We start from the raw sequence: 15489 nt of genomic DNA, 5'->3' as shown, positions 1-15489 counted from the left end.
TTTCTCAATTTTTATATGTACATTATTAATTATTAGCTAAAAGACAATAGTATTTATTTGGTGTCAAAATTAAGATAATTGATTTTAGAATTTCTTTAAAAATTAAAAACGTCACTCAATAAAAATTTTAAAATATTAAAACGTGTATCAATTTAAAATGGAGAAAATGTTGATAATAATATAAAATAAAATTATGTCAAAGATCGCAAAAAGTCAATAGAACAAGTATTCAATTCATTTAACCTAAAACAGTTTTTAAAAAATTAACAGAGAATCTGTCCAAAACTAATAATGAACCAAATTGACTATTATTCTATTGTTTTATTTTTAATTAAACAAAAAAAGTAAGAAAGAAATTCTAAAGTCAAGTTGTAAAAGTCTACGTACGAGATTTACGTGTAAATTATTATTATTGTTATTTAACATCTTATCATTAATTTTTTTTTAATTTTACAAAGCATATGCCGAGAAAAAGAGCATTGTGTAAAAAAAAGAAGAGAATATGCTGTTATTATTTTACTTAATTTAATTCGTATAATTAATTAATTAGTTATATATATTAAATACAAACAAAAGAGCATTTTTAATTTTTTTTTATTGAAAACATTTTAAAATTTCTCTTAACTTAAAAAAATTTAATTTTAATTTATTATACTTATTTATGAGTTAAATTATAATATTTTAAAAATAAATTATTAATAAATAAAATAATCTTATGTTACAATATATTATTTATAATAAATTCAAAATATAATTTATATATTTTAAAAAAATTATTTTTACAAATTTTAAATATAATTTATATATTCGAACAAAATATTTATTTGTATGTATAATTTATTGTAAAATTTAATTACATAATAAATATTTTACAAACTAAAATACTAATTTTATATATACTTGTAATTAATAAATTACCCAATAAAAAATATATTAAATTATTAACAAGTCAACTCTATCTAAATTAATGAATGATAAATGAATATTAATTTTTAAATATTGGTACCAATGATTTTATAGGAATGTTTCTCTTTTTATACTTTTATTACCATTCATATAACATTATCACTTTTATTAATCAAGCATATACTTTTATTCACAAACAAATACTTAAAAAATAAAATAAAAATAACAATAAATACGTTGAAATGACAACAACACTTGGGGTATGATATCATTGACATGCCACAATATGCTCCAGACAACACTAATTGTTTAATGATTCATATTTATGTTTTTGGTCATATAAGGCGTCATCAATAAAATAGATATACATAGACAATGATAAATCCAGGTTGGAATCGAACTTATCCTATGCAGGTCGTTTTCATTTTCAGGAAATAATATACCACAAGAAATTGCAATAATACGTGAAATTAATAAAAAGTAGAGCCAGTGCATTAAAACACAAACATGTGGTTGAATGGGTCCCACCTCTCTCTCTAACATGTATTTTTCTCTCTCTTTGTCAGATATTACTTTGTCTGTTCTAGCAGTAGTATTTTGTCTGCGCTCCCAAGCATTCATTCAGTGTACAGAATTAACGTTACCCTTTTGGTTTTGTCTTCCTCACCAACTGGATTTGTCTAGTGTTCATGTTTGGATATCTGATGAGCCTATGTTTGGTTTTTGGTTCTGTGGCTGACACCAAACTGATACTTCTGATTCTGCTGAATACACTTTTGGGTGATAAGTACCAGGTTTTGTGACCGTTAAGGTGAGGCTTGGTTTTCAATTTCATTCAGAAGTTCTTGAATTTGTATTTTTCAATTTTAAGTTTGAGATCATTGTATGAGTTGAACATTTTTCTAATCTTATGTGGTACTGGTTTTGCATTCAAATATTGATTTTATGCAAAAGCTTTGCCTTGACCATTTTGAACCATTGTTTGAGTTTGGCTGAAAAGCAATAGGCTCGATTGCATCCGTTAAAGATGGGATGAGATAAGGATGAATGACCATCAAGGTCTAACATAATTGATAATGATTCAATTCGATTCCCCCATTCATGTAGAAGATTTTGTTGGGAGAGACAAAATCTACTTCAGTGATTTATCCTTCACTTTAAAAGGAATTAGTCTCTGAATTGTAAATAGTTGGATTTCTTAAGCACCAAGATGGGATTCGATTCGATTCCCTAGTCATGCAAAAGACTTTGTTGGGAGAGACTAAATCTGCTTCATAAATTTTTGCTACACTTTAAAAGGAATTAGTCTCTGAATTGTAAATATCTGGTTTCTTTAGCATGCTGATAAGGATTCAATTCAATTCCCTAGTTATGCAGAAGACTTTGTTGGGAGTAGGCATGAATTTCATGAGATTTAGTTTCAACTTTTGTGTGTGTTCTGGTAATTACACAATTTCACGTTATGTTGCATGCGTTTCCTGGTGTTTTTCAAGGGTAGAGTAACCGAGGAGGTTATTGAACTGAGCAATAAATGGCTTCAACTGGGTTTGATGAAGATGGTGATAACAGAGTCGGTATTTGGGATTTGGATAAGAAGATTGACCAGCCAATGGATGAAGAAGGTGAAAGGCTCAAAAATATGTTCAGAGAAAAAGTATGATGCAACTCCAAGCACTCTTTCTCATTTCTTGATGAATGCAGTTCTGTTTATTTGGGGAACTGCAATTTGTTATGTATCAATATCATATTCAATTAAAAAGAAATTGTGATTAATGTAGCTATTTCTAGTCTTTTTCTGCAGCCTACTACTCCTTGAATGTAGATATCATATTTTTATCTTGAATAACAAGGCATTCAGTACTCAATTCATTGTTGGAAATTGTGAATGTTGCTTAGAATTTTGAATGTAGAATGTACAATTTTGATTTACCACTTTTTCTGGTCAATTATTTTTCAAGCACTTAATTTATATTCTGAGTTTTAGCAGTAGTGCTGGACCAAGTCTCCCAAATGTTTAAAGCTTAGATGGAAGCAAGTAAAATTGTGAATGGCTTTATATCTTTAACAAAATTCCTTATGTAAGAGCCATTTGAACTTGGTGCGTGGACAAAACTCGGGCTATTAGGTGCACTTGAATGGTTTTACATTTTTAACAACAGTTGTATTTTATTTGCACAAGGAAAACCTTTTACTTTAAGTTACATTCTGGAGCATGGATTTGAAACTGTTAATCTCATTTCAAATTTAAATACTTACAAGAAATTCAAGTCCATATCTAAATGCTGAGTAGACTAAGAAATCCATACTTTTTCATGTCTGTTAAGTCGCTATATTTTGAATTTTCAACTGGGATTTCTTCATTCTCTAATTCTCATATACAGGTTCGAAATATATTATATTAGCTCTTGAATTTGGTGAATAATTTCTTGTTGTTTTGATTTATTCAGAAGCTTTCTACACTGTTGCTTTTGCGGCTTGCATATCAGAGTCTTGGTGTAGTTTATGGAGATTTGGGCACTTCCCCCTTGTACGTTTTCTATAACACGTTTCCTCACCGAGTTAAAGAGCAGGAGGATGTGATCGGAGCTCTTTCTTTGATTATATACTCTCTTACGCTGGTGCCACTGCTCAAATATGTTGTCATTGTATTAAGAGCAAATGACAATGGTCAAGGTATTTACTTTATTTTGGTAATTAAGATATTTATAGTTGGACTGAATATATCCTAAGTAATGATGTATTATAACTTTAAGCTGTCTCAAATAGCTTCATTTACTATCTTAGTGATATTTTCTGGAGATTCCCACACAATACATTCTGTATAGCTCATCCAAATCTGAATAGGGATGTATATCTTAATATCAGAAAATTTCCCCTTCCTTTATGCCTTTCCCGGATAAGTGATAGAATTTTGTTGTGCACAATTACAATATCTTGTTGGTATATCTGTTACATAGTTTAGTCTAGAGTGAATTGTACTTGTACTTGAGATTTTATGAGAAAAGCACCCTGCTATTTCCACATATGGCATAATTGATAGATGTATCTGTTGACACTGTTGAGTTGCTACTGAATTTTACTAGACTAACATCTGTGGTGCAGGTGGAACATTGGCTCTTTATTCCTTGCTCTGTCGACATGCAAACATTAAAACCATTCCCAATCAGCATCATACAGATGAACATCTAACAACATATAGTCGATCAACCTTCCATGAGAAGTCATTTGCTGCTAAAACCAAGAGATGGTTAGAGGAGCAAGCTTATATTAAAAATGTCATTCTTATTCTTGCACTTGTTGGTACCTGCATGGTGATTGGAGATGGTATTCTTACACCAGCTATATCTGGTATGCCTTCTGTCAAAACCTGATCCTGTTCCTATTTATTTTATTTTATTTTTATGTTTCTGTAAGTGTATATTTTTTTTTCTGTTTACTCAAGTACTAGGTCGGTCAACTGATTTATGTGCTTCATTATTTTTATATGCCAAAACGTGCGTTTACCAAACTGTGAAGGGAAACCATAAAATCATTTTATGTGGTGAGATAAAAGGACGGTGATTTTAATATAATTTGATTCGATAGTAATTTGAATGACTTTATTAGATTATCTGGTCGTGAGAATCTAATATAGGTGGTCAGTTAAGTTTTTCAACAGAGATTAAAGTTATTAAATATCTTGTGTCAATAATATGATTAGAAATAGATTACTTGGCCTTGAATGACTTAAGCAACAAAGATGTATTTAAATGAAACTTGGAATGACATAGGATACATGATCTTAGTACATTATTTATTAAGATTGTTTTTTCCTTTCCCTTTGAATTTAGATGGTTAAATGATTTAGAAATTAATTTCATTTAGTTCATATACTTATTAGCTTCATGTATGTTGTATTGCCTATGGCTACAAATAAAATGATTCAGCTTCAATTCACTTTCTTTTGTTGCTTTAGTATCATCTTAAATACACCTCTAAGAATTCAAGATATTAATTACAAGATCTTCTATTGTAGTTTTATCTGCTGTTGGCGGCATCAAGGTTAATCATGCTGATTTGAGTAACGGTATAGTCCTACACCTGTGACAGTGCATTTTTCTACCATTATGTGTTTAAGTAATATAGTTTCCACTTCAACCATTTTATGATCTTGATCTTGAAAAGATTTTTTTCCCCCGAGTTACAGGAGTAGTTGTGCTGGTTGCTGTTGTAATATTAATTGGGTTATTCAGCATGCAACATTATGGCACAGATAGAGTTGGTTGGCTCTTTGCTCCAATTGTACTTCTTTGGTTTCTCCTAATTGGAGGTATAGGTATATTCAACATCTGTAAATATGGCAGCAGCGTTCTGAAAGCTTTTTCACCTGTGTACATATACCGGTATCTAAAACGAGGAGGTAAAGAAGGTTGGACTTCCCTTGGTGGAATTTTGCTCAGCATAACAGGTATCTTTAGTTTTGTAACTGTTTATTTATTCCATGTTTTTCATAATTGTTAATTAATAGAAGTGAAAGTTGGAATCTTAATGATCTTTGATAAAATACCAAATAAGCACAAAACCCATTACATTAGATTATCAAGCTTCATAAGTGTTAAGGAATACTTGGATCAATTGCTGTTAATCAAGAATTGCAGCGTAATTAATCATGAACAATTATCACGAACTATTGGTTTAATAGTTTTCCTCAACCAAATCAATAGAGTTCTCCAAGTAGGATTTAATGTTTCTCTTCCAATGGGGGAGAATGAGAGACATAACAATATCTTAGATTTTAATATATTATGGTTCTCATTATTTCCTATGGAACCACATTGGGTTTCCAATTATTAATCCCATATCAATTTTTTTGTTAACAGTCTAATGAACTCATTAAATCACTTATATTGAGTCCATCTAAATATAAATAAATGGTATAATATGTCACTCTTATTAATTAATTACAAATATAAATTTTTTTAATAATCTCTCCACTTGAACTTAATATTAACGTTGAACACAATTTCTTAAGTGGGCAACAATATAGTATTTACTTTTAGATTTCCATTAAACAACTTGGTCCATCGCATAACTACAGGTAACCATTGCAACTTTCATCAAATTTCAATGTGACTAGACCATAATAATTGCCATAGTAACATATACTTAATAACAAATAAAATATGGATAAATGACGTGAAAATTACATGTAATGTGATTTTAAGCATGCCTATTTCTAATGAGTTCAAACTTTAGTCTTTTTTATAAAGATCAATCTAAAATACTTTGTAAACACTGTGCAAAACAAGCTATAAAATGATAAACATCAACTTTATTTATGTAGAAAATTTAAAATACTATGCAATTATTGCAAAAACAAGCTATAAAATAATAATATACTGCATCTTGAATAATAAATAGCTATGAGGACTTGAACACTATCAATGAAGTAGTCTTTCTCAAAGACAACATTTCTTATATTCTCTTCCTTTCCAAACTCAACTTCGTAAGAAGTCTTGCATTTCTATTTATCTCGAAAAAAAGATCCTCAAGTGAGATTGTAAAGCTTATAGCCTAGAGAGCATTCAACAAGCCAACAATTCTTGAATCCAACTTTCTTTCATGTGGCCTATAAGGTTGTGCCTTGGTTGGACATCCCAAATGTTTAAAGGCTTGAGACTTGACTTCCTATGAGGTTTCGTTAATTGCTTTACTTGTACCCTATTAAAGATGTAATTTACAGTTTTTATAGTTTCTCTCCAAAGTATCTCTGACAAAGAAAAATGACTAATCATATTTTTCACAATATCCTTAAGAGCCCAATTTCTTTGTTCTCCTACACCATATATGTTATAATGTATTGTAGAACAATTTCACACTGAGGTAAAGTGCAAAAAGTCTTGAATGTTATTCTCTTTACCTATCATATCTACCATAGTATTTATCACCATGGTTCAAGTTGATAACCTTAATTTTTTTTTTTCCAAGTTGACGTTCAACCTCAACCTTGAAAAACATAAAAATGTTTAAGGATTGAGGCTTCTCGAGTACCAAATATAGGTACTTGTATCTAGAGGACTCATTTATGAACATAATGAAATATTGTTTTCCATTTCAAGAAACCATATGGAAATGAAACATGTCTATGTATTAGTTTTAAGATGTCTTTAACTCTTTCAGCATCTAATTTCTTTGTGTTTGTTCGTTTTCCCTTAATGCATTTAATATAGAATTTAAAGTTTAGTAAATTTAAGGGTTCAAAATTTCACGCAACACAAGTCTTTGAATTCTTTGTTTAAAGATATGACATAAATGCTTGTGCTTCAAGGTGACTGGACTCTCATTTAATTTTTGGTTTGTACCACGTGAACTTGTGTTTAGTATTTCATTACAGGACCTAACAACATCACACACACACATATAATATATATATATATATATATATATATATATATATATTGTCAATTAAAAAACCAGAATCAACACACACACATATATATATATTGTCAATTAAAAAATTAAAACTAACAACATTTGAATTTTGGTAGAGACTAACTTTATAATTTCTAAATATACAAGAAAACCAAATTTGTCCAAAATAGAAATATAAATTTGTCTAAAAGAAGATACAACAAAAATCTCAAATAAATATAGTTTTATAGTTGGAATCTATAATTCCAATAATCTCCACTATAGCCCTGCACATTTATGTGAGTAGTAGCACCATAAATCATCCACCAAGTGTCCTTAGGTACAAAAGCCAAATTAACTTAAAAACAAACTAGTGCAAGAAATTTACAATGCTTTACGTGCCATTTGGCGTACATGAGACACTATCTTTTCATGTTTGTCGACTTGTGAATTAATTTCTTTGTTCAAAGACCAGAAATTAATGTTCTACTAGGTATCTTGTGATGAGTTTATTATGTTAATTATTTTCACACGTCTTATTATATACTATCTTTGTTCTATTATAATAGTCATTTAAGGTTGTTTTATACAAATCAAGAAACATAATAAATTTTTCTATTTTTCATAGAATGATTTTAATGTTTTCTATTATACCCTCTTTCATTTTTTTAATAATAAATGTATATTAGTTGTCACGTGTAAATTAGTTAAAACTTAAGTGAGATGTAACGGTATAATTAATAACATGACAATTAATGTTGTCTTGAAGTTTGAAAATGATAAGTAGAAACAAAATTTTACTAAAAATTTGACAAATAAAAAAGAATGTAGGAAATACTTGATATAACTTGCTTATTGAAATTTTGAACATAATTTTAATTTTCGTTCTTTTAGTTTCTATTGCTAGTGTTGTAAATAATTATGCTCAAGTAAACAATACCCCAATGGTGAATGAGACAGGTTTTAAGGTTTGGAAGGAAGTCGTAGAAATAATTCTTGGCAGGTCCAACACTTCTCAAACCGAGAAACCCACTCCTAATCTAGGAAACTTTGATTAAGTTAAAATTGAGAAGTAGAAACACTCACTACAACAAAATTTATTATTAACAACAATTATTTAATGGTAATAATTTAATTGCCGTTATATATAAAAATATTAATGGTTAATATATAATAGTCACTAAAAATGTATTTATATTACACTAAAGTTTACTATTAGCGACAATTATTTATTAGAAAAAACTTAAATCTCACATCGATTAGAGATAAGATAATTAAATAGTATATAAGTGAGTAATAACTATCACTTTACAGGTTCATTTTATAGGGTTGACTCCTAATTCACTATTCTAAATTGGTATCAAATTACCCATTATTACCAAATTCAATAGTGTTATAAAATAATTAGATAGCAACTTTCACCTTATAAATCTCACATTCTTAAGAGACAAGACAATTAAAAAAAAAATTAAAAAATATATAAATAAAAGACAATCCTCATCTTATAAATTTCACATCGAATAGAGATAAAAAAAAGTATATAAGTTATGAATTTAGAAAAGGAAAATATAGGAATAAATTATTTAAAGTAAAGGAGACAATTGAAAAAAATAACTTTTAATAGCTTTTAAAATAGCTACTAGAATTGCCACTAAAAAAATAAGTTTTTCCGACAATTTAGTAAATCTTTACCAGCATTTTATATAAATGCCGGTAATGATATTAGCGACACTGGATATACCAGCCTTTATTTAAATGCTGGTAAAAAAAAATAATGACTATTTATATAGCCGGTAAATAATAAATTAATTACCACAAAAAAATAATTTTGGTGTAGTAACTTTAGCCAAATGTATACGATGATCATGAAAAACTATTTTCCAAAAGAGTTTTGGGCCCTATTTTTGAGAGTCTGTGTGGAAATTGAGAACATTAAGCAATACTTTGCCAAAAATGAAAAGGTAGAGACAAGTAACCTCTTTTGCTAAACTCATCTCTCCATGAAGTACAAAGGCAACATAAGAAAGTATATTATGGAGATGTCTAATTTTATGTCAAAACTCAAGTTATTTAAGTTAGAACTTGGTGAGAACTTGCTTCTGCACTTGATTTGATCTCATTTCCTTCACACTTTGGACAAATGACCCCTCAATGAACTTATCTCACTAAGTGCGAGAGAAAGAGAAGCTTCAAAGAGATAAAATTAAAAGTGCTTACTTGGCTTTGATCTCTTAGAATAACAAAAGGAATGAAACCCTTCCTCAAAACGTTATTTTTATTCATTTTCTTATTGTACGAGGCCAAAGCCAAGTAAACACATTCAGTCTTATATCTATGCAACCTTTCTTCCTTTTACTCACAATGAGATATAAGCTCGTTGAGGGACCATTTGTTCTTCTATGTGTTATAACTCACTTTGAATTGTTCAAAGTGTGCAGGAAGTGAGATCAAAACCAAGTGTACGAGTAGGTCTTTACCAAGTTCTAAGTTAAATGACTTGAGTTTTGTTGTAAGAGTAGACATCCCCATAATGTACTTCCTTATGTTCTCTTTGTCTTTGTACTTCATGGAGATGAATTTAGCCAAAAGGTTACCTGTCTCTTTGCCTTTTCATTTTGGGAACATATTGCTCAATTTTCTCAAGAATCCTCCTTGCACGATGACTCTTAGCAATAAAGCCTCGAAACACTTTAGGAAAAGAGTGCTTCATGATCGTCAAGCACATTGAATTAATGTGTTTACACTTTTTTTTATTTTAATTTTGAAAGAATTTTCAAGAGTAATAGTTAGTTTCTCTATCTAAAATGTCAAATTCAAATCCATACAATAAGGAATTATTTATACAACTTCCTTGTAGTCATTAAAATCTGTCCCATTAAATATTGAGATATTGTTCAATTGTGTAGAAACATTGACATCACTATCAATGGAAACTAAAAAGAACATTTGTTCACAAATGAACAAGTAAGTCATATAAAATATATAACGACATGTGCAAATAATTAACATAATAGGCTACTTAGAAGATACCTAACAATAATAATTTTGTCTTTGGGTGAAAATTAGTTTGAAGTGTTACACTGCTCAATAACTTTATATTAAATGTAAATTTTGTAAATCTAACCGTTAGATTGAAAGTTCATATCACTTCATATGTGTATATCAATTTTTTTTAAAATTGAACAACAACTTGAAGGTAATCAAAATATTCATATTTTAGTATATTTTGAAATGAATATATTACGTTAATTTTATTTTATAAGAATGAAATATCAAATCATCTTAAATTAATATAAAATTTTGTATATATGAACTAAGAGTAAAGAACTTTTAATTTAATGGTTGAATTTACAAAATTCATATTTAATATAAAGTTATTGAGCGATATAATACTTGGTAAAAGTTACACTAGTATTATTATAACCTCCTCTATATATAAATATAATACACAATAAAGTAACGCCACGTACATAGTATTATATAAAAAAAAAATCTACTGATTTATATGAAAAGGGATGGCCAATAATTCTTTTACGGGGAAAGAATTAAACCAAAGGTCCTATAAGACAAAAGATATTGAAGGTTAAAAATTCAGAATGCTTTTGTCCTTTTATCAATTCAAGTATAAGAAATTCACTTTCAAAATCGTAGACCATATTCACGAATATTTGCAATCTCCAATAATCAATGTTTAATACACTGGATCTATGTGTATCTAGAGCGATACATAAACGCAAATGACGCAAATCAGAGAAGCAATGTTCAGATCCATAAATCGAATGCAACATGTATTTGAAAGGGAAAAATACAACAAAACTATAAGACTATAATATAAAGGATTACTGGTTTAGTGGGCAAATATTAGTTTATTTATCAATACAATAATTTCCCAAAATTAAATTAAGGTACCAAATTGAAAATATAATCTAAATCGACCCAGACATCATATGAATAAAAAAGTACCACTTTTTAGAATTCGAATGATCTTCAATAAAATATCAAATAAGCACAAAGCCCATTACATCATATTAATATCAGGGTTCATAAGTTATAAGAAATACCTGGATCTAAATGGCAGTAGAATCACAAACAATTGTATATAATGGTCACGGTCATGGTCTTCCTCGTCCAAATCATCGGAATTCCTTAAATAAAACTTGATGTTTCCCTTCCCATGAAGAGAATGAGAGACATAATTCTGATTTAGTGTTTTGGGAACGTAGAAGGTTTCAACCTATTAGATTTCTTGTTATCCTCACAAATACATCACTTATCTGAGCCCATCTAAAATTAAGTATCTACTATATAAATGTTATAATAATATGTAACACACGTTAATAATGATAAAAAAATGGAACCCGTGTGAATTAATTTGGAAGTATAAAATTCGTAACAGTGAATATATAACTTAAACTTAGTGGTCCATCAAGAGTTTCCTATTAGATAAGACCTGAAATCGATTCTGACTTTTCTTGTTTAGTGAATATATAACTTAAACTTAGTGGTCCCACAAGAGTTTCTAATTAGATAAGACCTGAAATTGAATCCGACTTTTCTTATTTTATATTTTTTCATTTGAACTTGTGTCGGAGATTTTACCCTTATCTTAGCTTTTATGTACCAAAAAAAAGAGTTAAACATGGGCAAATGTGATGATTAATGATTTATTACAGGGACAGAGGCTCTTTTTGCGGACCTAGCACACTTTCCAGTCTCTTCTGTACAGCTTGCATTTACTCTGTTAGTGTTTCCTTGCCTTCTTTTAGCATACTCTGGACAGGCTGCTTACCTTATGCATAACTTGGAGCATTCAAGTGATGCCTTTTATCGTTCTATTCCAGGTTTGTTGCATTTGTCACACACTATGTTGAAATTTCCATTTCTGATACATCTGTGGTTTTTTAGAATGTGATCACCAACCATATTGCTATATTCTTATTACAAACTTCGTGGTGGAACTTTCACTTTTCTTCTCTTTTGGATATTTTATGTTGACTAATGTTAAGATGTTATAAGAATATAAAAATTCGCAAAAATTATTTTTTCAGTTCAAATTTCTTGAAGACTTGCTTTGGTCTAGATATACTAAGCTACATGTTATAGGTCTGTTTGAATAAATTATCTAGAAACACTTCTTGGAGAAAAAAATGAGAAAAAAATTTGAAATAAATTTTTCTATAAGTGCTAAAACTAGTTTATACATAAGTTAAAAATAAGATTTTAGAGAAGCTAATAGAAGAAAATTATTACAAATTAGTTTAAGCTTAAGTTAATTTTAATTTATGAAAAATATTAATTATTTTTCTTTTCTATTTTTTTTTTCTCGTAGAAGTCTTTCTAGAAAAGTTTACCAATAATAAATATCTTCATGGCCATTGGGCAAGTTAGGCAAGCCAGTTTTTATTGTAAATTCTTTTATTGGCATACCTTGTACCTTGATCTTGATGCAAAATCTTTCATCGGATCATCATTTGGACTTGTTTGGCTCACTGCTTAATTTTGCATTTCTTAGAATGATTCATTGGTTCTTCATGTAGTAAATTTTTATCCTTTAGATGTTGATAATCCATAGTTCTGCAGACAAAATATACTGGCCAGTATTTGTTGTTGCGACAGCAGCAGCTATAGTTGCAAGCCAGGCCACAATATCCGCAACCTTCTCAATCATTAAGCAGGCCAATGCTCATGGCTGTTTCCCAAGAATAAAAGTTGTACATACATCAAGGAAGTTCCTTGGCCAGATATACATTCCAGATATCAATTGGATCCTTATGATTCTATGCATTGCTGTTACTGCTGGGTTTAAAAACCAAAGTCAGATTGGAAATGCATATGGTAAGTTATTCTTCCCTTGTTGAATGTTTAGGCATGCTTTTTCATGTTTCTTTTATAAGAAAAAGAATTGACTAGAAAGGAGATGGAAAGTACAGCTTCTAGGATGATATATTAATTATTTAGAAAGAGCATAGTACATAGAGTGAAAAGAAATTAATAAATTGCAGCAAAGGATCCAATCAGTACTACATGAAAGGAATTCTCATTCCATACTTTTTTACATCTATCAGAGTTATAGGATATTAGCATTACTAAAATTGATTACATCTATCAGAGTTATAGGATATTAGCATTACTAAAATTGACTATGTATAAATCACATTTGTACTTGTATAATTTGATTTTTCTCATTTGAGTAAATTCAAATTTTAGCTTTATCACTTTTCTCTCTTTTCTTCCCTCTGAACTAAATTCTAACAACATCAAAGGGTGTAAGAAGTACAAGTACTACATATGCAGCTTAGGAAACTATTATTTATGCTTGTTTAATGCTATTCCTCTTATTTGTTATTGCAGTCTTTTTTTAAAGTGTGCTCACAATTATAATTTTCATTGTGATGACAGGTACTGCTGTTGTGCTAGTTATGTTGGTTACAACATTGCTTATGATTTTAATCATGATATTAGTGTGGCGCTGCCATTGGATTCTGGTGGTGGTGTTCACTGGCTTATCACTGATTGTGGAATGCACATACTTCTCTGCTGTACTCTTCAAAGTTGATCAAGGTGGATGGGCTCCTCTTGCAATTGCTGGAGCATTTCTTGTAATTATGTATGTTTGGCATTATGGCACAGTGAAACGCTATGAGTTTGAAATGCATAGTAAGGTCTCAATGGCATGGATTCTTGGGCTAGGACCAAGTTTAGGACTTGTTCGTGTCCCGGGAATTGGATTAGTATACACAGAGCTTGCAAGTGGAGTACCACACATCTTTTCTCACTTCATCACAAACCTACCAGCCATCCATTCTGTTGTTGTATTTGTGTGTGTGAAGTATCTTCCTGTCTACACTGTCCCAGAAGATGAGAGGTTCCTTGTGAAGCGGATTGGACCTAAGAACTTCCACATGTTTCGATGCGTGGCGCGATATGGATACAAAGATTTGCACAAGAAAGATGATGATTTTGAGAAGAAACTTTTTCATAGCCTCTTTGTGTTTGTTAAGCTTGAGTCTATGATGGAGAGTTGCTCAGACTCAGATGACTATAGTTTATATGAAGAGGAAAATGAGCACTCAAGAGTAGGCCTATTGAACAATAATGTGAACACAGCTTCATTGAATATGGATCCAACAGTTTCATCAGCAGATTCAATAGTATCAGTTACATCTCCATCACACATGAATGCTGTTACCACTATTCAATCATATGGCCATGTTAGCAGCCACACTGAGGTGGATGAAGTTGAGTTTTTGAACAACTGTAGGGATGCTGGGGTGGTTCACATACTAGGAAACACAGTTGTCAGGGCCAGGAGGGATTCAAGATTCTACAATAAGATAGCTGTTGATTATATATATGCATTTCTTAGGAAAATATGCAGGGAACATAGTGTGATCTTCAACGTTCCTCATGAGAGTCTCTTAAATGTTGGTCAGGTTTTCTATGTATAGCCTTTCTCTCCCCCTTCTCTTGTGTGAGCATTGAATTATTTGTAGGCACATCAATCGAAAGCATGTAAAAATAGTTAATAATAATAAAATCTGTATTGAAATCTGTTAAAATTAATTTAATGTTATTCAAAGGCTTTAATTTGATTGTTTGAGTTTATAAATATTGTGATCACACAAGAATTGTTTTTCTTTGGCCCTAGATCAGTAAGATTTATCTTTTGTATATGTAATTTTATGCACAGTTGAGTGTAGTGTAGCATACGAAGCACCCCTTATGCTATGTACCCATTAAAAATGAATGTCTTCTGAAAAATGACTTTGGGTAATTTGTGTTGAAACCTGAAATTCATTATTCATTTGATGTTAATGCATCTCTAGATTAGAAATTCTGTTGGTTATGAGAAAGAGAGGGAAGAGATTTTAATTAAGGCAGTTTTTTTTAAAGAGATTTTAAAAATTACTTTACTTTTGTATCACTATAATTTTAAATTAAAAAAATTATAAGTAATAATATTTTAGATATTATACATATTTTGACTTTCTTTCTTATTCTTCAAATCTTTCCATTATCAAAGAGGAGTTGAACTTAAGATGAGAAAGGTCTTTCCCCTTCTATTTCCCTTCCCTTCTAAAATTTTAATCAAATAAAATTTTCTCTCTTATTTTACTTTCAACCAAATATTATGTAAAAGTGAAAGTGAGAAAAGGAGAGGTTCAATAAAATTTTCAACATTAGTGAGAAAAT

The 15489-nt window shown here is 29.8% G+C and overlaps 1 protein-coding gene across 2 annotated transcripts; it reads left to right on the top strand.

Moving 5' to 3' along the window:
- Positions 1 to 1482: 1482 nt before the first annotated feature.
- LOC109803322 (potassium transporter 10) lies at positions 1483 to 14888 on the top strand. 2 transcript variants are annotated; one of them, XM_020364842.3, is made up of 9 exons: positions 1483 to 1717; positions 2405 to 2560; positions 3354 to 3579; positions 4009 to 4254; positions 4922 to 4972; positions 5093 to 5353; positions 11970 to 12137; positions 12877 to 13131; positions 13696 to 14888. In XM_020364842.3, exons 2-9 carry the CDS (start codon positions 2438 to 2440, stop codon positions 14742 to 14744), a joined length of 2379 nt encoding a protein of 792 aa, XP_020220431.1. In that variant the 5' UTR covers positions 1483 to 1717; positions 2405 to 2437; the 3' UTR covers positions 14745 to 14888. The 2 variants fall into 2 exon arrangements, with proteins under 2 accessions (XP_020220431.1, XP_020220430.1); XM_020364841.3 differs by having other exon boundaries at positions 1484 to 1717; positions 2400 to 2560.
- Positions 14889 to 15489: the final 601 nt, after the last annotated feature.

This window comes from Cajanus cajan, chromosome 1, assembly GCF_000230855.2.
Source record: "Cajanus cajan strain Asha chromosome 1, NIPB_CcT2T_4, whole genome shotgun sequence".
Lineage (NCBI taxonomy): Eukaryota > Viridiplantae > Streptophyta > Magnoliopsida > Fabales > Fabaceae > Cajanus > Cajanus cajan.
Note: the sequence above shows the minus strand (reverse complement) of the source record. Positions and strands in the feature narration are given on the sequence as shown.